Source organism: Eptesicus fuscus, chromosome 4 (genome assembly GCF_027574615.1).
Source record: "Eptesicus fuscus isolate TK198812 chromosome 4, DD_ASM_mEF_20220401, whole genome shotgun sequence".
NCBI lineage: Eukaryota > Metazoa > Chordata > Mammalia > Chiroptera > Vespertilionidae > Eptesicus > Eptesicus fuscus.
The window spans coordinates 8,358,482-8,386,249 of NC_072476.1; the positions used below are offsets into that span (position 1 = coordinate 8,358,482).

At 43.7% G+C, this 27,768-nt stretch overlaps 1 protein-coding gene across 1 annotated transcript in view; it reads left to right on the plus strand.

Moving 5' to 3' along the window:
* The first annotated feature begins 211 nt into the window (after positions 1 to 211).
* LOC129148787 (acyl-coenzyme A synthetase ACSM1, mitochondrial-like) overlaps positions 212 to 27,768 on the plus strand; it is a 52,843-nt gene continuing 25,286 nt past the window's right edge. The window contains exons 1-6 of the mRNA XM_054714521.1: positions 212 to 405; positions 7,514 to 7,724; positions 10,473 to 10,680; positions 13,109 to 13,249; positions 16,122 to 16,281; positions 17,310 to 17,389. Coding sequence (XP_054570496.1) covers positions 214 to 405; positions 7,514 to 7,724; positions 10,473 to 10,680; positions 13,109 to 13,249; positions 16,122 to 16,281; positions 17,310 to 17,389 — 992 coding nt within the window. The 5' untranslated portion in view covers positions 212 to 213. The remainder of the gene's footprint in view (positions 406 to 7,513; positions 7,725 to 10,472; positions 10,681 to 13,108; positions 13,250 to 16,121; positions 16,282 to 17,309; positions 17,390 to 27,768) is intronic.

The window sequence follows — 27,768 nt, forward strand, 5'->3', positions numbered from 1 at the left end:
GGTTCCTGAGCTGGGAAAAGAAATCCTAAATCCTAAGTCACTAAGTTGTGCCTGCAAATACTGGTCAGCTGAAACCAAACTCCAGCCATGAACCAGAAATGTGCCTCATCTTGTGGAGAAAAGTCCTGCTCCATGACTGACCTATTAGCCATCCCTTCCCAAAGCAGGTGGTGATTGAGAAGTCCATGCCTGCTTCCTGAGGACTGCTCCGCCATGCAGTGGCTGATGAGGCTCCGGGTCCTTTGGGGCACCCACAAATCCTGCCACGCCTTCCAGCCTGCCCCTTGGCACTTGCGCTCCCAGTCTGTATCAGCAACTGGCGCCCCGCGATGGAATGACCATGATACACCTGAGAAATTTAACTTTGCAAGTGATGTCCTGGACTACTGGACTCAAATGGAGAAGGTGAGGAGGCGCCTGTGATGGGGGTGAGGGTAGGCGTGATCTCTCTGGTTTGTCTTGTTCCTCGGAGGCTGAAGGGCACAGACCCAATACAGTGTCTGCCTCAACTTATCAGTGTCATGGGAAAAGCTTAAGTTTTGCAGTTCAATTCTCAGTTCTCATCCTGGCCTCTTCCGCACTTCTCTGAGCCTCGGTGGTTTTATCTGTGAAATGGGGACAATCTCCCTTAAGAAACATGACAGCAGGTAAAAGTATCTGGTACATTCAAATAATTGTGACCAAATGCAAAGTTCTAACTACAAGGTCAGAAACTTGATGTTCATCTGAATTCTGACCTTCCACTAAGGGGACTGTGAGCCTCACTGGAATTCATCTCATCAAACTTGGGCTCAACTTCAGGCTGCACAGAGGGAAGGGACAGGCCCCCTGCTGGTGCCCCTGCGCACCTGACAGGTAGAGCTCAGTCAGCTGTCCTCCTGTGAGGAGAGGAAGGCCAGCTGCAGGCCTCGCTACCAAAGACGACTGGGGTGTGGCATTGGGGTCTGTCCAGAGAAACCAGTCCCTCAGCCTCTAGAGTTTACAGGTCTCTTCAGAAGACACCAAGTGCTTGAAACCGAAAGGGGAGCAGTGATGTGTACCCCAGGGAATGGGGTGGACAATGGGTGGTGTTCCAGCTACTAAGTCCCAGCTGATGATGATCACAGTGTGAAAAGTTACCCAACATTATCTTTGTAGAAAGAGAGAATTCACCAGCAATGCAGTCAGAGAGTTAATGGAATTTTTAAGTTTCCCATGGATTTAACATATGCATTCACTGTTAGTGTTCAAGGCCTATATGCCTTTCATGGGGCTTCTTCCTTCTTTCTTTTTCCTTTCTCTGAGTTTTCATAATAATTCCCAGGAAAATAGAGCCTTGGTTATGAAGAGCATTTTTTATATGCCATGTCAAGAACTTTGCCTTTAATGTTCAAATTAGATGGACACTTTTATGATCTTCATTTCCCAGATGAGAAAACTGAGGTTCCAAGAGTTTTAAATAACCTACGGAAATTAGTTACCTAAGTAGAGGAGCAGAATTTGGGTCCAGGCTTTCTAATTGTAAAATCCATTTTTTAACCTGGTCTCTTGATTAGATGACACCAAAACAGCTCTTGACTTCATGAAGACCTTTTGGACCGTGAGATGGGCTGGAGAGGGAGGAGGTAGAGAGAAGGAATTTAGCCCGGCACTTTATTCTCGCATTTATCTTCATAGAATTCTTATTTATTAGTACATGCAGCCACCCAGGGAGATAACCACCAAGTAAATAGGGTTCCTCCATGAAATACCTGTTCTTGTTGGTTTTTATATCATTTTTATCAGTCACTGCCAAGTCATCCATATCTCCCAATGTCCCCCCAGGACACTCATTGCATTAATTTTCATCCTTACAACACTTCTGATCTGTCTGTCTCCACTTTTCCAATTGCTGTAACCAGGGTTACAGTGTCATTGTAACCAGTGATGTGTGGTGTCTGACACCTAGAAGTTTCTCAACAAACATTTGTGGAGTAAATTAATTTTGAAACCTGCCTTACAATTGTTGTGGAGCAAACGCGAGTGAACGACCACTGGAGTCCAGACCAAATTAAAATTTAGGGAGCCTTTATTAGCCAGCCGGGTGACTGCTCTGCCATTTTCAATGCAGGAAGTCCGGAGAGCAGCCCTGACCCTTTGTGTAGGACCACTTTTAGGCACATTAACAACATCCTGTTTTTGTAGAACAAGTAATCCAAGACAAAACAGTTTTTCCCAAGTAATGTCAGAGTCATGCCATTGATGACCATGTTATTCACAGGGTCATCCTGTTCTTCAGAAAGCTGACAGTGATCTATGAAAGAAGGCCTACGTTTTGGGAAGGGGCCATGAGACCGTATCTCAAGGCCTGGCCTGGTGTCAGCACTGACAACTCTATCTGGGGCGTAGTCCACGGTCTCTCTGGAAGCATGCTCAAAAATTCCCACTCTTCAACACAATCTACAGATCTAGGTGCTGCTCCTATTAAACACTCTACAGAAGCCATGCCACTGGGGTCCACTCTACTCCCTGAACCTCCCTTAAAACAAACCTCGCTTAAGTTAGAAATCCAACACGTTTCTGTGCCCTCTTCTTTTTATTTTAAACTAGAGGCTCAATGCATGAAATTCCTGCAAGAGTAGGCCTTCCTTCTCCTGGCTGCTGGCACCGGCTTTCCTCTGGCACTGGGGACCGGGCTGGCTTCCCTCCAGCCCTAGCTTTGTCTGGAAGCATGTCTGGAAGGAAGTCCAGTCTAATTAGCATATTATCATTTTATTATTATAGATATGTTTTCATGATTTCAGAGAGGAAGGGAGAGATAGAAACATCAATGATGAGGGAGAATCACTGATTATCTGCCTCCTGCACACCCCAGATTGGGGATGAAGCCTGCAACCAGGACATGTGCCCTGACCCGAAATTGAACTGTGACCTCCTGGTTCATAAGTTGATGCTCAATCACTGAGCCACGCCAGCTGAGCAATGTGTGTGTGTGTGTGTGTGTGTGTGTGTGTGTGTGTGTGTGTGTATGTGTGTTTGATTTCTAGGAATCAAATCCAATGAGTGCATACATAAGGGGAACAGCAAAATTGATGTTTCTCTAAACCAATCAATATATAAAAAATTTAAAAATACTGAAGCTAACCTTTTCTACAAGCAATAAACTCACCTGTGTGGAAGTTATGTTTGTTTTATTGGGACTTGGATGCCTTTATTTATTTTTTTATCTTTTATTTTTTGATCTTCACCCAAGGATATTTTTTCCATTGAATTTTTAGAGAAAGGGAGGGGAAGGGTGGAAGAGGTAGGGGAGAGAGAAACATGGATGTGAGAGAGACACTTTGGTTGATGGCCTCCTGCAGGTGCCCTGACAGGGGCCAGCAATAAACCTGCAACCAAGCTACGTGCCCTTGTCTGGGAATCAAACTTGTGACCCTTTGTTCCAAGAGCCAATGCTCTAATCACTGAGCCAAACCAGCCAGATCTTTATTTTTTCAATAATTTTTAAAATTTTCCAATTACAATTGACATACAATGTTATATTCATAAGTTAAATAAATGTCTAAGCATTAGGTTGTACACCTGAAACTGAGCTCTAGACTATTCCTAACACCCCAAAAGCTTTCTTTTGTCCTTTCTCAGCCAATCCCCTCCCACCCCCACCCTGGGCCTCAGGCAACCACTGACCTGCTCTTGCACCCTTTTGTGTCTGGTTTCTTTTACTGAGCTAATGTTTTTGTGGATTAGTTTTTTGTATCTTTTTTTCTTTTTCTTTTTTTGTTAGTCCTCACCAGAGTACATTTTTTCATTGGTATTTTTTTTAAGAGAGAGAGGGGGAGGGGGATGGGAGTGATTTTTTTTAAAGCTATAGAGACATACATGTATATGCATATATATTAATCTTATCTCAGATGAGATACATTCTTTGGTTCCAATTATCTGAGTCAAAGGATCATGTTTGTGCATCTATGGGGGGGGGAAATTGCTGGAAAAATATACACTAAACCATTTTCAGTGCTAACATTCAGGGAGTAAGAATGTGATGAGAAATTTGAAGAAATCCTTTTGTGTATAAGAACCTTTCTGCTCATAAGTTTCTGTATTGCCTGAGTTTCTACTCTGAACATGTTTTCTTTGAGTAAAAAAATATTTTTTAGAAAACCATGTTCATGATAAAACACTTAGGGCAAAGAAGATAGTTGAGTTAAACAAAAAAAATTAAAACATTTATATATGGGCAAATATGTGTGCCTTGTTTACCATGGTATCCTTGTGGTCTAAGAACAGTGCCTAAGAAATAGTAAGATCTAACTAATATTGAATGAATAAGTGAATAATTATTATTAAATTTAAATTAAAATGTAAATATGGTTTTGCTTATAGAAATTGATGTTATATTGTTGGCATTTTATTGTAAAAAAATATGAATTTTTAAATTCATTTTATTATTTCTAGTAGAGACCCAGTGCACGAGATTCATGCACTGGCAGGGGAGAGAGGGGGTTCTCAGCCCAGCCTGCACCCTCTCACAGTCCAGGGCTCTCGCAGTCCTTGACACCTTGCTCCTTACTGCCCACCTGCAGGGGAAGTGGGAGAGGCTCCCGCCACCGCCACTGTGCTGGCCAGCCGTGAGCCCAGCTTATGGCTGAGCAGCGCTCCCTCTGTGGGAGTGCACTGACCACCAGGGATCAGCACTTGCATTAAGCATCTGCCCCCTGGTGGTCAGTGCATGTCATAGCGACCAGCTGTTCCGCCGTGCAGTCAATTTCTGTATTAGCCTTTTATTATATAGGACTGGAGGCCCAGTGCACAAAATCTGTGCATGGGGGGGGATTTCCCTCAGCCCAGACTGCACCCTCTCCTATTGGAGACCCCTTGGGGGGAATGTATGACTGCTGCTTTAGGCCCAACCCCACAGGGATGGGACCTAAAGCAGCAGTTAGACATCCCTCTCACAATTTGGGACCGCTGGCTCCTAACCACTCACCTGCCTGCCTGCCTGCCTGCCTGCCTGCCTGCCTGATCACCCCTAACCTCTCTGCCTGCCTGCCTGCCTGATTTCCCCTAAGTGCCTCTGCCTGCCTGCCTGATTGTCCCTAATCACCTTGGCCTGCCTGCCTGATCACTCCTAACTGCTCTTCCCTGCGGCCTGATCACCCCTAACTGCCTCTGCCTAAGCTCCCACCACCATGACTTTGTCCAGAAGGAAGTTGGATGTCCAGAAGGTGGCTGGTCCACCCAGTCTAATTAGCATATTACCCTTTTATTAGTATAGATAGACTATATAGGATAGGATTGCTTAAAAGGGGGGAGCCTTTTTCAGCAGGAGGAAATGCTCTTGGCAGACCAAAATACATAATTCCTATATCTGGACTGATGGCCAGCCATATGCACTATACTGCCAAACAGTTATTAAAAAATTGAACCACTTTCTTACACCTTATGCCAAACAGCTGTTGCCCTTAAAACCCCTCCTCAGCCCCCACCTTAGGTTCTGCCTTTGCAGGTCATCCAGATTAAGTTCTGATTGGTCAGTTTCTATGCCAGTCACTGTCAAAAGCTCCACCTCCTAGGCAGCCTTTGGCTCCTCGCAGTTCACCCAGATTTGTTGGTTGGTTTCTATGCCAGTCAGTGTCTCCAGGCCTATCTCCAGGCCTCTTGCTAGGCCTGAACCACATCCTCCACGACAGCTGCTGATCAGGCCTTCCTTTCTCTCTCTCTGGGCCTCACCAGCAGCCTCAGTAGCTGCTGATCAGGCCCCACCTCTTTCTCTCCAGGCCTTGCCAGCAGCCGTGGCAGCTGCTGATCAGGCCCTGCCTCTCTATCTGGGCCTCTCTCCAGGCCTGATCTGCAGCGACCATGGCAACGGTGAGGTCGTTAGCCTCTGGTCCAGTGCTGGGCCACAGGCTAATAACCTCGTTGTGCCCACCTCGTCCTACCCCCCCACCCACACTGCCCTGCCTACCTGCTGGCGACCAGCCTTGCTGTGATAGGAGCTTGTGGGCCACAGGGGAAGGAACTAGAGGTGCTCTATGCACTTCCTGTTGACCAGTCACCCATCTTGTCATTTAGGTCATGAAGGCCCCTGGCCTTTTATAATGTAGATAATTTTGTAGACAGCATATAGTTAGATCCTGCCAATCTTTGTCTTTGGGAAATGTAGTTTGATTACATTTAAAGTAATTACTGATAGGGAAGGACTTATTACTGCCATTTTGTTAATTGTTTTCTTGATATCATAGCTTTTATTTTTGTCCTTCATTTCCTCTTTTACAGATTTCTTTTGTGTTTGGTTGGTGTTTGTTATTCTGTGTTTTGTTTTGTTTTTGTATTGATATGTTTTGATTCTCATCTCATTTCCTTCTGTATAGATACTGTGAATTGCATGTATTACAAATATTGTCTTAAAGTTATAATAATCTATTTTAAACTAGTAACAACTTATCTTTAATTGCTTATTAAAAAACCCTATTCCTAGATAAATTTAAGAAATAATAAAGATATATAAAGAAAAGTAAAAAAGAAAAAAAAGGCTTACATCCAAAACATACAAAGGTCTCAAACTCAATAAAAAGGAAACAACCCACTTAGATAATTAGGAAGAGATCTGAACAGTTTACTTGAGAGTCATACAGATAGCAAATAAGTATACAAAAAGATACTCAACATTACTTTTTATTAGGGAATGTATAAATAAATGAATAAATAAATAAATTCCTTTCCAGCTACATCTCACCCCCCACTGAATGTTGCCAACAAGTTTCACTCTTTTCCTTCTGTCCCAGAGAGGGGCTGGGGACCCAGCGACACCTCCTCCCAACCCTGGGACACCACATCAGAGAAGGGGGGTGCAAAAGTGAGCAGAGCATCACACCATGCCCCACCGTTCTGAGTGTGGCGTTAGCTGTGTGGCCATTTGCTGGTTGCTGCAGATCCTTGACTGTTTCAAGAGCCCCAACAAAGCCATTTTAGTCTGCTTATTGATATTTCTCTGAAGGAATAGGGGCCTGGACCTTTGCAGTCTGCTTCTTACAAATTTCACTGTTAGAGGTAACTTAATTTAAAAAATTAATTTCCCCAAATATTCAGAACCTAAATTAGCCTCTTTTAATATGTAGCAATTATGTAAATAGTCATATTTATTGGGCACTTACTGTGCCAGGCATTGTTATGTACACTTTACTCATTAAATAACTCGTTAGGATTTTATGACATGCTAGGTAATATTATTGTCCCCACTTTGTAGATGAGAATGCTGGGGCACAAAGAGGAACCCACTGTCTACATGGAACTAAGACACATGGGGGTGGAGCTTTAAGTCTTCACTTGGAGACATGAAGCTATTCATGGTTTTATGTGACTTGGGAGGAGGTGGCTATAGTAGACCAAAAGAAGTTGGCTGGATCACATTTTCTTGACTCTTTAAATGATTTAAAATAGGACTCGGTTCCTGAGCTATGCTCACACTGGAATGTGCCTATGACAGTGGATTGGGGAAATAAGTGCCCTTTTCCTCTGAAGCAGGAAGTAACACATGGTGTATGATCTTGACCAGGAAGGCAAAAGAGGCCCCAACCCAGCCCTGTGGTGGGTGAACAGCCAAGGAGACGAAGTGAAGTGGAGTTTCAGAGAGCTGACAGACTTCACCTGCCGCGCAGCCAACGTCTTCACGCAGACCTGTGGCCTGCAGCAGGGAGACCGTCTCGCCTTGATTCTGCCTCGAGTGCCTGAGTGGTGGCTGGTGACCATGGGCTGCATCCGAACAGGTCAGTGACTCAGAGAGACCCGTGGAGACCTTAGGGATGTCCTAGAGCCAACTGGTCCAGGAACACCAGGTGCTTTCTCCTCCCCCACATTCTGTCTTCTTCACAGTCTTTCCCTTTCTCAGACTCCCTCACATATTTGTACCCCTTATCCCTCACTCTGTCCCTCACCCTCACATGCACTCAAACGCAATGTCACACACACACACACACACACACACACACTCACACACACACACACACACACACACACACACACACACACACACACACTCACTCACACACACACACACACACACACACACTTTCTCTCTCTTTTTTTTCTTTATTGATTAAGGTATTACATATGTGTCCTTATCCCCTTCTTGCCCCCACCCCAATCATGCACTCACCCCGTGGTGTCTGTGTTTATTTGTTAGGCTTATATGAATGCATACAAGTCCTTTGGTTGATCTCTCCCCCTTACCCGCACCCTCCCCTACCTTCCCTCTGAGGTTTGACGGTCTGATTGATGCTTCTCTGTCTCTAGATCTATTTTTGTTCATCAGTTTATGTTGTTCATTGTATTACACAAATGAGTGAGATCATGTGATATTTATCTTTCTCTGACTGACTCATTTTGCTTAGCATAATGCTCTCCGGGTCCATCCATGCTGTTGCAAATGGTAGGAGTTCCCTCCTTTTTACAGCAGCATAGTATTCCATGGTGTAGATGTACCATCATTTTTAATCCACTCATCAGCTGATGGGCACTTAGGCTGTTTCCAAATCTTAGCCATTATAAATTGTGCTGCTATGAAAATAGGGGTGCATATATCCTTTCTGATGGGTGTTTCTAGTTTCTTAGAATATATTCAAAGAGGAGGGATCACTGGGTCAAATTGCACTTCCATTTTTAATTTTTTGAGGAAACCCAATATCGTTCTCCACAGTGGCTGCACCCGTGTGCATTACCACCAGCAGTGTATGAGGGTTCCTTTTTCTCCACATCCTCCAAAGCACTTGTCCATTGTTGATTTGTTGATGATAGCCATTCTGACAGGTGTGTGATGATACCTTATTGTCATTTTGATTTGCATCTTTCGGATAATTAATGACTTTGAGCATGTTTTCATATGTCTCTTGGCCTTCTGTATGTCCTCTTTCCAAAAGTATCTATTTAGGTCATTTGCCCATTTTTAATTGGATTGTTTATCTTCTTTTTGTTAAGTTGAATGAGTTCCCTCTAAATGTTGGAGATTAAACTCTTATCAGATACAACATTGAGCCCTCTGGGAATAGCATAACGAAAGAGGAGTAGAAGCAGAGAAAGGGAATTCTAAGAACAAGCTTAGCACATGCAATGGCTTAGAGTCAGGAGTTGCCTATGTGAACGGCCATTTTGAAATAGAGAATAGAGGTGTGGGAGAGAAAGGTGGAGCGTGGGCAGCGTCTTCAGTGTCAGAATGGGGAGCACGGTGTTTTTCTGGAGAGAGGACACAGGTGTCAGTGAAGAGAAGTGAAGGTGAACATGGTAGGCAGGCAGGCTAAATGGCCATCTCAGGAGTGATTAAAGACAATTGAGTTTATTTAAGAAAAAGGAGGTGAGGCTGGGATACCCAAAGGGAAGGGCTGCACAGCGCAGAGCCAAGGGGATGATGGTGCGCCCAGGAGCAGGAGTTTCATCCTTCTATGCTGTCACGGTGGGAATCTATTGTCGTCAGTGGGTTTGGGCGCTGAGCTGGTGGGCCTGGAATGGGGATGGAATGCAGGTGTGCCATCGGGTGTCTTCAGGACAGTTTCACTTCCTTATATGGTCTGATTCCTGGTGTCCAGCAAGCATTTCCTGGTCTTTGTTCTCCTGTGGTAGGAAGCTTACAAATGGCTGTCAAGGGTTGCATTGCCTTCTAGTACTAACAACAGGAAATGGGGGAGGGGAGGAGTCGGTGCTCTGTGGAATTTACAGATTATAATATGGAAGTTTCACGGCAAGGCATCTGGTGGAGAGGTTAGAATCCAATAGGTGCACACAAATATTTGAACTAATTGTTGGTGACAGCAGATGGAAGGGAAGGTAGGAAAGTTCAAGGGACAATGTGGTTAATTTGGACGTGAGGAATGAAGGAAAGAAGGGATTCCCAATGACACAGGGATGAGAGAAGGGGGTGTGAGGAGAAAAGTGGGGGCTGGGATGCAGCTATTCCTGATGTCAGAGACTCTGTCCTCCTTGCATCTGTGCTCCCAGGTCCCATGTAAACTCTTGCAAAGTAGGATCCACCTGTCTACTGGCTGCACCCACCTAGAGTAGAAAGGTTTAGGGCAAGCGTTTCAAATGTTAATGTGCGAGAGAATCACTTGGAGGTCCTGTTAAAAGGTGGGTTCTGGCCCTGCTGCCTTGTGTCAGTGGTTGTGCATTGACCTATGAACCAGGAGGTCGTGGTTCAATCCCCAGTTGGGCACATGCCTGGGTTGCAGACTAGGTCTCCAGCGTGGAGGTGTGCAGGAGGCAGCCAATCAATGATTCTCTCTCATCACTGATGTTTCTATCTCTCTCTCCCTCTCCCTTCCTGTCTGAAATCAATAAAAATGTATTTTAGACAAAATTTTAAAATGCAGGCTCTGATTCAGTAGGTTTGGGTGAGGCTTGGTGGTGCTGGCACTGCGGGTCTTTGTGTAGCAAGAGGTTAGAGGATTTCTAGGCAGATTAGCCAGGCCTGAAGGCCATGGTTGTGAAAGAGGAAGTGAAACAAATAATTTCTTTCCCATCCCCAGGGATTATCTTCATGCCAGGGACAACCCAGATGAAGGCCAAAGACATTCTCTACCGACTGAAGGAGTCTAACGCCAAGAGCATCGTGACCACAGATGCCCTTGCCCCGGAGGTGGACTCTGTGGCTTCTAAGTGTCCCGCTCTGAAAACCAAGCTCCTGGTGTCTGACCACAGCCGTGAGGGGTGGCTGGACTTCCGATCTCTGATTAAGTGAGTTTCGGGTGTGATGGAGGTGCTCTCTGAGGAACGGTGGGAGAAGGCCATGCACACCCAAGCGCTGTAGACAGACAGCCGGTGGTAGGAAGCTCACCAGGCCTGGCTCCAGAAACCTCTTCCCAGCTATGTCCCTGACCTGCTGTGTGACCCTGGGCTACTTCCTTCCCCTCTCTCAGCCAAGGTTACTTCATCTGCAATATCAGGACATTGCACTTCTATGCTTCTCTCCCTGAAGTTTGATCACCCCTGAGATGTGAAAGCAGGTGTACCATCAGAGGATGACTGTGTTTCAAGCTTCTTGTAGGTGGGAATCTAAAAGACTATTCACATATAAATATAAATACATATATGGGAATAAGTTGAATGAGAGGTTAAAATGGATCCTTAAGGTGAAAGTTGAGACTAGAAGAAAAAATGAGGCTGTGACTGGCAGAGGGTTTTGGGGGCAAACATCTCCCAGAGTGTGGGTGCCCTTCGAAAGTTAGGGAAATGCCAGGAGGTCAGAGAGACCCTCCACCTCCAATCCTTTAATTCTCTGAGCCTTCAGGTGTTTTTTATACTCTCGACGTAAGAAAATTGGACTCCTGTAGAAAATTTTTATGAGTTTATTTGAGCCAAACTGACAACATGTGCTGGGGAGTAAGACCTCAAATGCTCCGGAGGAAAAGAGTTTTGTAGCTTCTCTCATGCATTTGAAACTCAGGAGGGGACACAAGAAAGACTAAGGTGGGAGAAAGCCAGGTGGGGATGGGATCACAGGATAGTTAAGATTCTCTGCTCTCTTGAGGGGTCACACCCCCTTCAAGGGATATTACTTTCCGTATTTCAAGGGCGTGTTAACCTAGATGCACAAGAGCAATGGACAGGCTTGCTTAAGGCAAAGATAAACCTTTCACCAGAGAAGCTCTGTGTCAGGGGCCTGACTCCCGCCATGCCCTGCCCGGGCAGGGATTTATGATCAGATCATCTGGGAGCTTAGTTCACAGATCCCCTGTTCCACCCGCAGCTCAAACCTTGCTGGGTGTCTTTTCTTTGTCTCTTTTATTTTTCTGAGGTAACACTGGTTTATAAGGTATAAGTTGCACTGGGATTGTTTTCTTGAAGCAACCCTTCTGTTCTTAAAGTAAAATGTTATTCAACCCCAAAAGGCAAACACAGTGACGTCACACCTTGTGGTGGACTCCAAGGTGGAGAGTGGGGGCTCTCGCTCCAGGAAGCACGCCCTCGCCTTCCCCTTGTACTACCTTAGCCTCTCTCTCCTCACGCTAATGGCCCTTCTTCTGCCCGAACTTGTTTCCTGAGCCAATGCAGCCCCTCTGGCTCACCTCTACTACCTCTGTGGCTTCTAGATAAACTTCCTTTTATATTTTGAATAAGCAAATAAAGTTAGAGAGTTGGTAAAAACCTAAATAAATAATACTGTTTAAAGATTGCCCAGGTCACGATGGTAGCATATCTCCACAAGAGCCAGTGTTCCCTCCAGCGTTTGGATGATCTGCAGTTTATCTGAACAACACAGGAAGCTCATATGTCACGTCCAATCATGGCAGGCATCCAATCATGGCAGGCCCAAGAGACTAAGTGTAGAAACTTCCAGGAGTCAAGGCCTTCTGAGGGGACTGCAGTTTTCCTCTGCAGGCTCAAGCTTACACCAGACTACTCATATATTTCTTTCACTCTCCCTCTCCCTCACTTCTCTTCCCCACCCCTTATCACCAAGGTTATGGAGTGAAATTCCTGTAAAGTTAGTTTGTATGAAAGCAAGCTTAGCAGTGTGAGTAAGAGGACAGTCTATGCACCACACAGGGTTTGAACACTGGCTCTGCCAATTGCTGGCTGTATGTCTTCAGGCAAGTTACCTAACCTCTCTGAGCCTCAGTTTCCTCATCCACAAAGGGAGCATGACAAGTTGGGCATAGTCACCTCTTGGGATTGCTCTGAAGATTGAATGAGTTCTTATTTGTAAGTCATTTACTAATAGAGAATTTTCAAAAACAGTAAGTTCTATTTCAATGTTTGTTAAATTATAAAATATTCGGCTGTGTTTTCCCCATTTTTTAAATGAAGAAATGTCAGTGCTCTTACCCAAGTCACCCATAAACTCTGTTTGATGCTTCAGACCTGGAGACCAGCTTTTCCTCCAGTGTTACAAAACCCCAGTTTTCTGCACTGGCTAGGTAGCTCAGTTGGATAGAGTGCCAAGGTTGTGGGTTTGATCCCTGGTCAGGGCACATACAAGAATCAACCAATGAATTCATAAATAAGCAGAACAGCAAATCCACATTTCTCTCTCTCTCTCAAATCTATGCCAGCAAAGAAATCAGGTTTCTGCCTTTGAGCCTCATGTTGTTTCTTTGGCTTACCCTGAGGGTGGGAGCCAGGAGACTTGACTTCTCTCCTTTTCTGTTCAATCCCTTTGTAGATCAGCATCCCCAGATCACACCTGCATTAAGTCAAAGACCACGGACCCAATGGTCATCTTCTTCACCAGTGGCACCACCGGCTTCCCCAAGATGGCAAAACACAGCCATGGACTTGCCTTGCGACACTCCTTCCCTTCATGGTAGGAAAGAGGGCAACAACTGAGAGGCTGGGTCACACTCTGGGGCAAGGGGTGTGTGTGTGTGTGTGTGTGTGTGTGTGTGTGTGTGTGTGTGTGTGTGTTGGGAAATGTGTTCTAAGTAGAACCAAGTCCATCCTGCTTCTCCCTTCTGCTCTCTTTGGTTCAGACCACTGAGGGTCTCAGAGGCGAAGGTCTGGACTTCTAAGTGTGTGTTGACAGAAGCCTCCCAATGACAAGGGGGTCCTGCCTGAGCACCTTCACAGGTGTGGAGGGGACATGGGTGAAGGCAGCAGGCATTCTGCAAGCTGCACAAATGACAAGCCATGTGTCTTTGTCACTGGTTCCAGGTTTGGTGGGAGGAGGACAGAAAGTTCTAGCTATGTGGTCTGTACAGATACGGAGGTTGAGTTTCCCAATCATGAGCCATTAGGGGGAAGTAATACCTGGAACCAAGCAACTGCCTTTAATCTAAAATAAATAACTGTAGAGGCTTAAGACATAGCCTTGGGTTAACCATGTAATCAATTTTAAACCAAACATCTTTTCCCTCCTACTTCCTCCTCCCCAACTAGTAATATTCAGACCAGACCAGACCAAGTTCTGTGGGGAAGTATGGGACTTGGTTGGAAAGTCTTTAAGGAGGATTTTCCAAAAGGTCGGGGGCCTCTGGGGGACCTTGCCAAAGGCAGCAGACCCTACTTTGACTTTTCCAAATAAGTCCGACCCCCTGGATGTTTTGCTGGAATCTATATGTTTAGTCTTTAAGACCTGACCTTGAAGAAGCCTGTGCTTTCTCAAGGATATTTACCCTGCTGACTATATTTAGAGATGAAATTTAGTTCAAGCTGTTGTTACAATAAAACTGAAAGATGAAACAGAGGGCCGGAGAACCTGGATACCAGGACACAGGCTTTATTGGAGGAGATGACCCTGCCGGCTGCCTTCTAGAGGAGAAAGAGAGGGCGTGCCAGGGTGAAAGCGCCTTTTGAGGGGAGGGAAGGAGGGGACGGGGCTTAGGGCACTCAGCACACGCTGATTGGTGGTTTCATGTAAGGCACATGATTAGGGACCTAGGGACTTAGGAATTGGGGGCTTAGGGTATTTGGCAGGTGCTGATTGGTGGTTCAATGTACAGTCCATATAAGGTGTTCAGGAATGTTCGGGCTACAGGTGGAGTTTATGTTATACTCCATCCATCAGTTGGGGGAAGGGAGGATCGATCAAAAACAGGGCAGGCAATCGGAGCAGTTTTGGTTCCTAAAGCCAAACAGGCCCCTTAGCCTTCTTTTTCACAGAAACATGTGTCAAAGTAATCTGTTCATCCCGCTCTCAGGGTCTGCTGTTCAGTTCTGGGAAAGTTCTATGTGTTTTGTACCTTATTAAGCAGACCAAAGGGCAGAGAAGATGTCTTGTGGACACTGGGCATCTGTGCTAATGATATCCCTTGATCAACCAAAACTGGAGGAATGGGGGTGGAAATAAGGGGAGAGTTTATGTGTAGACAGAATAACATAAGCAAAGGCACAAAGATATAAAAGGTAGCATTCATAGCTCAGCTGGCGTGGCTCAGTGATTGAGCATCGACCTATGAACCAGGAGGTCATGACTCAATGTCAGGTCAGGGCACATGCCCAGGTTTTAGGCTCCATCCCTGGTGTGGGGCATGCAGGAGGCAGTCAATCAATGATTCTCTTCACCATTGATGTTTCTGTCTCTCTTTCCCTGTCCCTTCCTCTCTGAAATAAATAAAAATATATTTTAAAAAGTAGCACTCATAGAACTACAGAGATCTGAGAGGAGCTGCTGCTCAGGGTGTCAGGCAGGCACAGATGGGAGGAGCTGAGAAAGTGAATGGGGCCCAGAGCACACAGGGTCATGGGAACTTTGGTGTAGAGATTGAGCTTACTGGGAAAACAGTGGGCGGTAATTGAAAGGTTGTTAACAAGGAGGAGACCTAATCAAATGTGTATTTTGAAAAGATCACTGTGGCTGCAGCATGGAGAATGGCTGGGAAAAAGAATAGATTTAGAAAGACCTGTTAGGGGGTCTTAGAATAATTTAGGTGCAAGATTGTGGTGGTTTGGACAAGGTGCTGGGGACATGAAAGAAGTTAAGGAGTCTGAGATTTTAGGAGATAGAATGGGAAGGTGTGCTGGCAAGATTTGGGAGGTGGGAGGGGCTGGAGAGTCAAGGTGGACTCCCAGGTTTTGAGCTTGGACAGTAATGACATTCACTGGAACACAGAGAGCACTGGAGAAGAATTAGTCCAGGGAGGCAGGAGAGATTAGGATGTTCTGGGTTTGAGATGCCTGAGAGACAACCCAGAAGAGATGCTCAGTGGGAAGTTGGGTCTGAAGCTCAGAACAGAGGTCCCTAGCTTGTGATTTCCTGTGGGTGTGCCACAGCCCTAAGAGATGGGAAGAGGGAGTGTGAATGGCTCTCCAGGCCCCACCCTAATAATAGAAGAGCTCTTCAAAGCCATTTCTCCTCATGGGTGAGTTGAGTATTTTTCCAGGAGTTCTGCACAGAGAGGTCCCTCAGAAACAGTAAGAGGATGTGGAGAAATGCTTCAGACTTGGCTGAGTAGCCACTGGATTCAATTTTTTATCAACCAGATGTTTATGTTATTTTTTTATTTATTTTTGTTAATCCGCACCAGAGGATATTTTCCCCATGGATTTTTTTTTAAGACAGTGCAGGAATCAAAACTGCACTTTTTAAAATTATACTTAATTGCTTTCAGAGAGGAAGGGAGAGGGGGGAAAAGATAGAAACATCAATGATTAGAGATTGTGCCCACAACCCAGGCATGTACCTTGACCGAAAATGCAACTGTGCTTACAAAGCTGAGGCCACTGTATTTTGGAGTCAGCAGGAAATTACTGCAGCTGAAGGCCGCTGATGTCTTCTGGTGCCTGTCAGATCCAGGCTGGATTATGGCTGCCGTGGGGACCCTGTTTGAACCATGGACAGCAGGGTCTACAGTCTTCATCCATCATCTGCCCCAGTTTGACCCTAAGGTCATTGTAGAGGTAAGAGGACTAATGTGTCAGTGTCAACAAACTCCAGGAGAAACACATGTTTCAGGCTCAAAAGCTGGCCCCTGCGGAGAATAGTGTATAGAACAAAGCAGCCCATTAGGGTGATGTAACCTGGGCTCTGGGTGTCTGAAAATGTGAGGCGCTGAATCAGTCAGTGAACCACCCAGAATACACATTTTGAGAAATTAAAGCAACCAGCACAATCTCAGGTCTCCTGGCTCCTCCAGCGCCAGGTGGCTGGTGTGTGTGTGTGTGAACTGATTGAAGTGTTTAAAAACAGAGCCCTTGGAATATGTTGGTTCCAGTTCCTTTTCACACCTTTAACATTTGTTAGTGGTAACCTTGCCTCTCTAAGCTCAGTCTCCTCACCTGTAAGACCGGAGTTTTAATAATTATGACCTCATCAGATTGTTGGGAATATTGAGATGATACAGGCAAAGTGTGTGAAGTGCTTAGCCCTCAGGCCTGCACCTGAAAACACTCAGGAACTGGCAGCAGTTGCTGTTATGGTTACGCGTACATCATGGTGATGATTGAAGTTGCCTCCATAAACCCTTTCAAGTGACTTCCCTGCACCTGAACATGCTGTTTGTGTCTGCACTCACTGCACCCTGGCTTTCCTTCGCAGACCTGCCTCTCCACCTCTCAAGCCCAGGCCCCTCCCTCACCACTGTGGGGCCTGTTCTTCTCCAGGCCCTCCCATTGGAGCCCCTCACTACTCATCTTTAATCCATTTACCCTTTCTTCTATATTATCAGTCTCTCACTTTTCATCACCTCTACTCCCTCAGTCCATAAGGGACTGTTCAATATACAGCTACTGGAAGAATTAAATACAGCTACTGGAAGAATTCATGTTCAATATACAGCTACTGGAAGAATTAAAAAATGAATAAACGGGCTCTTTTAGAAGGGAGATCAGAAAAAAAATGGTAATAATGGCCAGTATTTTGTTGTTGTTTTGGGCCAGTATTTTTCATCTTAATATAAATATGAAATTTTTCTCTGTTCACCTTGTAGACACTCTTTAAATACCCCATCACCCAGTACCTTACTGCAACCTCTGTATTTCGAATGATTCTGCAGGAGAATTTTAGCAGGTATGTAGAAGTGGCTTGTTGTAATCACAATCTTTGGGTAGGATTTTAAAGAGTTTGTTTCACTGTGGTCTTCTTGTTGGTGGGAAACAGGCTGGTCCAGGGGGTTGGGAGGAAAGGATTCACGCACAGGAGATTGCGATGTGGCAATGTGGTTTATTTGTTACGTAACATCAATAGATCTCCTCTGGGCTTCCCAATGCCCATCTCTCGGCCCTGCCCTGGAAAAAGTCCAATCTCGTCTTCAACAGGCCAACGCAGAGGCCAATGCCCGGAGTTTCTGCTTCATGATCCTTCGGGCCTGGAAGTCCCCCCACCCCCAGGCCCAGGTGGCTGTAGACCTGCATGGTCCTTTGCTCCTGGGAGGCAGGTACAGGAAAATATTGGGCCAGTGGGGTCCCAGGCAAGAAAGAGAGCCAGCATTAACCCCTGGGTCTCAACCAGGAGCTTTTTCAAAACAACCAGTTACCTTCCCAAGATTCCAGGGGCATGCATGGGTCCACCCCTAGTCAACGATCTTGTCCCAGGTTAGAGTGACAGCCTCTGTCGTCCATCAACTCCCCCTGTGCCATTTTGACTTTACTGGGCAGTTCCTGATCTCCCCTATGTCCACTCCCACACACAATCCTGAACCAAAAGGGGGAGAGAGGGGTGTTAATTCCCTTGGGGAGACTATGCTGCCATTCCTTGGGTGTGAAACTGGAGCTTCCTGGTGAAGCAAACAGGCCTCTGCTTCCCAGCTGACTGTGCTCAACATTGTCAGCCTCTCCCCTGGCTGTTTCTTTCAATAACCAGCCAAGGATGGTAATGGTCTGTTTTAAATCTGGTTCTCTGAGGGCAGTGAGAGCTAGTGTGTGTGTGTGTGTGTGTGTGTGTGTGTGTGTGTGTGTGTGTGTGTGAAATGTTGGTAACAATAATTATCAGCCAGTCGAATTCGTTTATTAAGCAGGACTCAGATCCAAATGAAACAGTGAGCCTTCTGTCATTGTGAGGTGCGGGGGCCTGATGTGGCGGGGGCCAGACATGGCGGGGATCTCCCTTTTCCGCGTCCCGCGCGGAAAGAGAGATGAACGAACCGGTTCTAAATGGAGGCGGTCAGGGATTGAGAAATATTAGAAATAAAGAAAACAAGATGCAGAAATAGATTCATGAAGCTTGGAGCCTGGGTGGATCTTTCTGTGCCTGGCTGAGGCCACAGAACCGATCCAGACTGCAAAGCTGAAGCTTTATTTATAATCAGGGACAAAGAAGGTAATTGACAATGTTCTTGTAAGTTTCACTTGTTTTGGCATCACTTGCTGCCCCTTCCACAGCCCACTAGCTACCCAGGAAAGATCTAGGGATCAGTTACAGGATCAAGCTTAATTATGCTTAGAGGACTGTGCCCTTCCAAGCTTGGGACTTGTTTGTGACTTTGCCAGCAGGTCAGTCCGAGGCTTAACCCTATAACCACTTCCTACATCTCACCCTTTCTTTTAAATTTAAGCTACTAATAATGGAAATAAAATTTAAACATCAAGAACAAATTTCTGATGTTTCTATTAAAATATTAACAAAGCAATGCTAATGCAAAATCCAGACATGGCTATTAATAAAACAATGCCAATGCAACACAGCAATAAAGAAATCAAATTACAGTAACATTTTCCTACTAAATGAAAGTTTCTTTTGCTGATTTACTCAAGAGTCCTCAGACTTGGCTGTGCAAGAGTTTGCAGAAGACTGTTAGCTAACCAATGCTAGCATGGCCAGAAACATGATTGAAGAAGTAGCTTCAACTTCTTGCTTTTCCACAATCTGCTTTGCTTCAGTCATTTTCTTTAGATGACTCCATGTTGGCACCTCAGTCCCCTGTGTAGCTTAGCTTTCAGTTTTCTTCTTCTGCTTTGCTGTCATGGGGCAGCTCTCAGTCCTTTTGAGTGAAGGGACACAGGAGCTTCTCTGGGTCCATTGTGGTGACGGATATAACGCTCTGGCATCCAAATTGGCTGCATTGCTCCTTCTGGAAAGATATAAAACACAACCTCTTCCCCACATTATTACTGAATCTGATAAAACTCTTATCTGGTTTATGCTTCCACCTACCTGACTCGGTGGAAGCTATTGTACAGGAGGCCTGATGCCTTTCACCTGCTGTACGATCCTTTGCATTATACTTCAAAATTTTTAAAGTATAAAAAGCATGACTGAGCCTCTTTTGAGGTGACACATAACAACTGTCTCCCCCTTTTTGTTTTAATAAATGATTTTAAGAGTACGATTGGCTCTTTCCACTATTGAGTGACATCCATTTTGTCAGATTTGATTAGGTATAAGTCCTTGGGGATTTACCCCTAAAGTTGGCACAGAAAGGTGGATAACAGACTGAGGACATTGCTTCCAATAAAACATGGAAATTGTCTTTCTTTAATAACATTTTAAAGGCTGAAAATTAAATGAAGAGTTCCTCTGAATTGTGTGTCCTATAGTAGCTGTATCAATAATTTTGGCCATACTTACCACAGAAGCACTATTACTATAGGTTGAATGGGCTCCATAGCAAGATCTATTAAGGCATAAATAGGAGCTTGTATTTCTACTGAAATATAAGGGTTTGAAGGACCTTTGCTCTCCTGCTGTAGTAGATCCAGCCTTTCCAGAACTGGATCCATCTGTAAAAATGGTTAATACCTGAGGTATAACATTTCTTTTAATGTGGCAGTTAATACTATTCCCTGTGTTAGAAATAAAGCAAGACCCTCAAGTCAGAGGTCCTGGTAGAACACAAAACATCAAACATTTTGACTTCTATGCAGAAGGGTGTGCACACATGGTCTGGAAGTGCATGCACACCGACCTTCCTTGCTCTTGGTCCTGAGCAACCTGCAGTAATGCACAGGTGCTGAATGCTAGCATGGCAAGGCATCTTCACTATTTTTATTTCTGGATTATTTCTTCTCTGTTCTCGGGGGCCACTACTTATTCTGTGGTTGGAAACAGTCCTATTAGGTCCTCTCTGGGATCCGTTGTTGTTGCAGGAATCCATATGGGCTTTGGAGTTTGCTGGAAATATAAACATATTATTGACCAGAGGTTAATAAAGAACTCTTTTCTATAAATTAGACTTGGGATCCTTTTGATTTTTGTCCAAATGATTTTCCTTTGGCTTATTTTGACACCGTAAGATTTTTCATGGGTGCCTTATCAGCATTATAAATGAAAAATAATTTTTAAAGTAAAATTTTAAAGTAATTAAGGTTTGATGTAATTTACTTACAGGACATTTCTTACAGGATATTATTCTACTATCCTTTTTTTATTATTATGAGGCTATTGTAAAAAAATTTTAATGCAGTCTTGATGACTTTTATTTTTAACTTTTGCAGAAGAATATGACTGCTTTGGATTCATTTGGTGTTAAGCAATTTTACCATAAAATGAACTACCAATAGAAATTTTGGTTAATACTTTAGTAACAGCTTTTTGTACAATTAGATTTTCTTGAATATTCACTTATTTCATTTAGCCAATTTAAATTAATCTGAAAACTTGACTATTTTACTGTCAAAATTTAGTACTCTAACAACAATCTTAGTTTATCCTGTAAATATTAATGGAAAGGGTTATTTTGCATCCTTGAGAAAGCCCTGAGCATTCCTGGATTTAGGCTGGATTTAGACATAGGGCAGCTGCCATCGGCCAACTCTCTGTTGCCTGGGTCCCAATCCAAGCTGGGCCAAATCTCTTTCTGTTATCTGCATCCAGATCTGATCTGGGCCAAGTCTCTGTATGTTGCCTGGGTCCCGATCTGAGCTGGCATGGGAAGCGCGAAGCAGCCATGGAGCAGGAGACCTCCCTCAGAAGGGGCGAGTGTTCAAGCCCCTGTAATGTTGGGGGGGGGTGAGGATCTGTGCCCCACCTCTGTTGATCCCCAAATTCTCTCCTGATGGCCCCTCTGCGACTGTGCCTGTCTTAGGTTGTTCCTCCCCTGAGGAATCTTACCCGTCTTTGACTAACCAGCCATCCTCCGGGGCCAAGCAGGATGATGTGAGGTTCAGTTCTGTCTCCTTGGTAGCCTATGCCCCTATGGCCTCCATGCCCAACACCTGCCTTGGGATCCCCTTGCCTGCTGGTGGGGCCCTGGCATTAATCACATATCTTGAGGAGCCCAGGTTTCTTCTCCAGGGAGGGCCCAGCTCACGCCATTGTGCGAGAGATAGATCCATGGTACCAGCCACCATGAGGCTTCAACCTCAGCAGGAACAGAAAGCTCAGGCAACAGCTGTGGGCAATTGGATTGTGAGAAGAGGGTCCCTCTTGGCAAAAAGGGCAAGAGGGACCAATATAGAATGTTCAAGTGCCTCCCCAAGGGGCCTTCCACACCATGGAAAGGGTTGAATCCTTTCATGTCCTTTTTAAATTGCTGCCAAATATTCAAAGAATTAGTTTGTAAGTTTGTTTGGGATAAATGTACAATATGCTGTTGTAAAATATCAAATACTAGAGGCCCAGTGCATGAATGAATCATGCACGTGTAGGGTGCCCTACACGCTTTCGCTTTCTATCACAGGGGAGCTGGGTGCCTGTCCGCTGGTGCACCAGGTGCCGGAGGCTTCTGAAAGGCCTGGTGCCTGAGCAGAAAGGCATCCAGCTCCAGCTTTTGTTTTTGACCGCGGGGAGCTGAGTGCCTGTCCGCTGGTGCACCAGGCCTTTCAGAAGCCTCTGGCGCAGCGGAGGCTTCTGAAAGGCCTGGTGCCTGAGTGGACAGGCACCCAGCTCCCATGCTTTCGCTTTCGATCGCTGGTGCACCAGGCCTTTCAGAAGCCTCCGGCGTGGCGGAGGCTTCTGAAAGGCCTGGAGCCTGAGTAGACAGGCACCCAGCTCCCACGTTTTTGCTTTTGATCGCTGGTGCACCAGGCCTTTCAGAAGCCTCCAGTGTGGCGGAGGCTTCTGAAAGGCCTGCTGCCTGAGCGGACAGGCACTCAGCTCCCCTGCTTTTGATGGTCCGCGCGGCAGGACATCAGCTCGCTGCCCCAGAGGCCCCTTCTGTGCTGCAGCACAGACATGGCGCAGATGCTGAGCTCGTGCCGCTGCTGGCGATGCAGCTCAGCGTCCCGCTGGCCCAATCAGCTACCCCGGCTACCCCGAGTCCCGCCCCCCCGTGCCTCCTGGCCAATCGTGGGCATAGCGAAGGTACGGTCAATTTGCATATTTGTCTATTATTAGGTAGGATTATAATGAAATTGTAGAATAATATCATGTAAGGATATTCTTTGCTCTAGGCCATGGCAATTCAATTTCAAACTGGCTATCAATTTCTTTTTGTATAGACAAGGTTTTAACCAGTTAATGTCCCCTAATAATTTCTGAAAGTTATTTAATCTTTTCTTATCTCCACCTTCAGAGGCCTAATGCATTGGTTATCAATACAATTTCTACGATATTTGAAGGAAACTTCTCTTTATATCCTTCCAAAATCATTTTCAGGCTATAGAGAGTTTCATTTAAAAATCTTTGCCACATGAAACAATTTCTCTTAAGGTTATGGTGACCACTAGTATGGATTAGATTTAATATTTTAATAACAATCCTCAGTTTATCCTGTAATACCAGTGAAAGAGATTTCAAAATTTTCAAATTTCTCCTTTTTATTAAGCAAGAAATTTATTTTTTAAGAGTATTCCCATTAGCTAATTTGCATATACAGAGGGATCATGGGAAGCCTTCAGTAACTTTCTTAGAAGACTTATTTAAATTGCTTACAAAGACATTGGATTATTTAAAGGAAGGGGGTTGGCCTTTGTTATTTCAAGATGGTGGCCCCAAAGCCATGTGAGTGGTAAGACATGTGGCCATCATGGTGGCTGCTCAATCTGTTCTTTTAAAAGAAAGTAAAAAATCACATTTCAGACAATCACTAGCTGTTTTTGGTCTTTATTAGAATTGTTTATAAAATTATTGGCTTTTCATTAAGCTGAAAACCTTGATTATAATTTAATAAGCTAATTTATTTAAGTAATTAAAGTAGGTATCTTAATTTTTTTTAAAAAAGGCAAAGAAACTTATTCAGTAAACTTGTAGGTTTGCAACTTTATTGGTCTGATCTAAAAGCATAAACAGTGTCCCACCTCCAGCCAATTCAAAAATGCAGGCTGCTTGAGGCTTTTGTCTTTCTTGAAATTCTACTGCTGTTGAAAATTTTGGCTATATTTAAGAAATATATTGTTTTTGCCCTTCTTACAGGCAAAAACTTTCATAACATTTAATATATATGTATATAAGTAAAATATATTAATTAATTTTTATTTGATAAAGCTTTCCATGTGATTCCAGGTATCAATCAGTTTAATTAAAAAATATATATTTGTTTTAAGAGAGAACAGACTTTTGAAACATTTCGGGGCCCGTGAAATGTCTAAAAGCTTCTCTCAAAACCTTGAAATACACTTGGAAAGATCAAATATATATACTTATATATTTATATATATGATTTAAAGATTATATACTTAAATTATCTCAAAGAATATCAATTACATTTAAACTGGATCATAGAATTAATCCTCTTTTTTAAATCAGACCAAGAAGTAACATATTTTGAATTCCTAATTATTTAAGAGAAAACACATTTTGTTTTCTCAAAAACACGTTTTTATATTTTAGGTATTATTACCACATTTATATAATTTCTCCCAATTCAATTTGAACCTTAAACTTTCAGAGCTTGCAAGTCAAATATTAGCAGTTCTTAGATTAACAACACTTTTATATTCTTAAGAATAAATTTTAAAATCTAATAATTAACTTTAAACCATGTTTTTTCTGCCCGGGGAAACTGAGAAGCAAACTTGTAGGTTAAAGGAGCTTTAAAACCTCTTTATGGCAAGAAAAGAGACCTTAAACTTTCAGAGCTTAAAATTTTAGGTAGCAAAATTAAATACTTAGCATTTCTCAAATCAATAACACTTTTACATTTTTAAGGATACATTTCAAATAAAATATATGGCATATTTAATTAATAGATTAACTTCTATCCTCTAGACTTCATGCAATGCATACTCAGATCAACATTTCAGTATTATAACAATTCAATACATTTAGATCATTTAAATTTATCATTTGATTTAGTAAGCTTCCAAATTCTTTTAAATTTCCAGCCAATAGGCCTGGCCCAGCCTCTAAATTTCAAAATGGTCACAATTTTCCTGCTGGGGAAGTCAAGAAGCAAACCCTCAGCCATTCATATGTAAACTTGACTATTTCCTTCCTGCTATTTACTTGCCTCTGGCAGGAAATTTCAAGAGAGCTACTTTAGATGTCTTGGGAAACTAGCCTGTATTTCTTTCTCTGGTTCATCTTCACCATTTTTAAGGCCAAAACAGTCTCGGGTTTTATTCTGTACACAGCAAAGAGTCACGTTCAGCTCAAAACTATGCACACTCGTTGTTAAACTGGCATTTTCCCTTTACATGTGCTCAGAAATCCCGGATGCATTTATGAATTTGTGAAAGCTTTAAGTCATTAGCTGGAAAAAAAAAAGGTAAAGATGGCGAAGATGGGGCGAAGAAGTGGCTTTCTTGGGGAGTGACGTCCATATTGGATCACCACGTGTCTCCCTTCCCCCACCTCCTTGTTTCTTAGGGGGAAGATTCAGTAATGGTCTGACATCTACTGTTTTTATTTTATTTATTTTTTCAAAAATTTTTTTAAGGAAAGAAAAAGATTTTTTTAAGATAAAGAATTATTGGCAGTTGCTGAGAAGTTCCTTTTATTCTTTTCTACTTGGTTACAAGTAGTTTACACGTGGAGGCAGAAGAGGTGCAGATGGTATTCTTAGAGACTTGCACCTTTCCACCGCAGGCTATAAGGCCATGGCTGTATCCCACTTAGACATTCTTAAACTCTCCTGTGCTGAATCAAGGCCATCACCAATTAAAATAGGAATTTTCCTGGACTTTAGCTGAGTATTGGTCACACAACTGCTTTCTAACCTTTTCCCAGGTTTCATCAACAAAACTTAAGAAAGAAATCAAGAATCTGACTACACTTAAAAGAGCATAGTTTAAAGCATTTTTGAGGATTACCCACGTTTTACACCCGGCTATTTCAATTCAGTTCAATACAATACACTCCCCATTACCGTACATTTCTTAAATCTGTGGAGCGCGCAATTCTTGGGAGCAATCCCTTGCCTCTTACCTCTTGTTGCCTCTTTCATGCCACATGTTGGGCGCCAGAATGCGGGGGCCTGATGTGGCGGAGGCCAGACATGGCAGGGATCTCCCTTTTCCACGTCCCACGCGGAAAGAGAGATGAACGAACCGGTTCTAAATGGAGGCGGTCAGGGATTGAGAAATATTAGAAATAAAGAAAACAAGGCGCAGAAATAGATTCATGAAGCTGGGAGCCTGGGTGGATCTTTCTGTGCCTGGCTGAGGCCACAGAACCGATCCAGACTGCAAAGCTGGAGCTTTATTTATAATCAGGGACAAACAAGGCAATGGACAATGTTCTTGTAAGTTTCACTTGTTTTGGCAGCACTTGCTGCCCCTCCCACTGCCCACTAGCTACCCAGGAAAGATCTAGGGAGCAATCACAGATCAAGCTTAATTATGCTTAGAGGACTGTGCCCTCCAAGCTTGGGACTTGTTTGTGACTTTGCCAGCAGGTCAGTCCGAGGCTTAACCCTATAACCGCTTCCTACAGTGGGGATTTTTCCCTTTTTATACTTTTTTATTTTGAAATATCAAACCCACAGAAAAATATATAAGACATAAATTTGTAGATTAAGAAATTGTTGAACATTAAACCAGTATGTAACCACTCATTCAAGTCATAATAAGAGAACATTGCCAGCCCCAGTGACCTACTCAGACCTCTCCAACTCCCCTAAAGGAACTCACTATCTTGACTTTTATGGTGTTCACTCATTTGTGTTTTTCTTCTTTTTTCCCCCTTGTAGTTTCCCTCCTAAGGAATATTCTGAAACCAATCAGTCTATTTTACTTGCTTGTGAACTTTGTAATCATATTATTCTGTAATGTCTGGCTTCTTTTTATAAAATCATATTACTGAGATGTGGCCATGTTGCATTATATTGCTTGTAGCTAACTTTTATTGCCGTATAATATCCCATTTTATGAAAAGTCCATATTTTTCCATCCGTTCTACCACGAATGGACATTTAGGTGGTGTAATTTGAGGGCTATTGATGACTAGCACTGTTCTTGCACATTCACCCTGTGCACATTAGCACTCACTATGTAGGGTCTTTCAGGAGAAATTGCCGAGTCCTACACACATCCTAACCCCTATTTTCCAAAGTATCTAATCGCTGTGTGTGCCTACTAGCAGGGAGGCAGGGTTCCCTTATTCCACATCTTTGGCAACATTTGTTGTCAGAGTCTTTAATTTTTACCAATCTGATGGATTTAATGTTATTTTGCTATAACTTTGTTTTTGTATTTCCCCATGTTTGTAGATTAATTTTGAGCTACTCTTATCTTTGAACCTAATGGGCCCTTATATATATATTAGAGACTCTAAAATGGAAATGGCTGCTTCAAAAATCAGACCTAATAACTTTTAGACACATAGTTAAAATGTAAAGGAGTTGAACAACAACCCTTCCGAAGCTAACTCTGAAATACAACTTGCTTTTATTCATGAAGCCTCCATCCCAGCATGCCCTTGGAGTCTGCCTCTATCTGTATTTCAAAGCTCATATGACAGCCACTTTTTGCAACATTCCTCAGATGATGAACTTGGTCCAAACCCAGTAAAAATCCAATCAGGGCAACACTAATGACTCCACTGGAGACTACTAATTTTATCTACTTTGGGGAAAACTCCAGACAAATGAGGAAGACACCCCTAATGAAACCAGCCCCCTTGTCCACCACTCCTGACTCTGTGTAACAGGAGAGGTGACGGTTGGGGTGCGTGGGAATGGGAGCCAGAGATCTGCCACTACCCTCATCTACAAGAATTGGTTCAGCTCAGGCTGCTGATGATGCTCAGACCTCAGTCACTTCTCATTTCTATTAGGGAGTCCATTATGATTATGTGATTGTTTTTGTATTATTTCTGGGAATTTTCCTGGGGGGAATGGAGGAGAAATAATGTACTGCAAATGGAGTGCCTAGTACAGGATATACCTGCTGCAGGCTCACAGCAGATTATCTGTTCTCTCCAAAATTCCTTCTTTTTTTTTTAATATATTTTATTGATTTATTATAGTGAGGAAGAGAGAGGGATAGAAAGTTAGAAACATCAATGAGAGAGAAACATCGACCAGCTGCCTCTTGCACACCCCCTACTGGGGATGTGCCCGCAACCAAGGTACATGCCCTTGACTGGAATCGAACCTGGGACCTTTCAGTCCGCAGGCCAATGCTCTATCCACT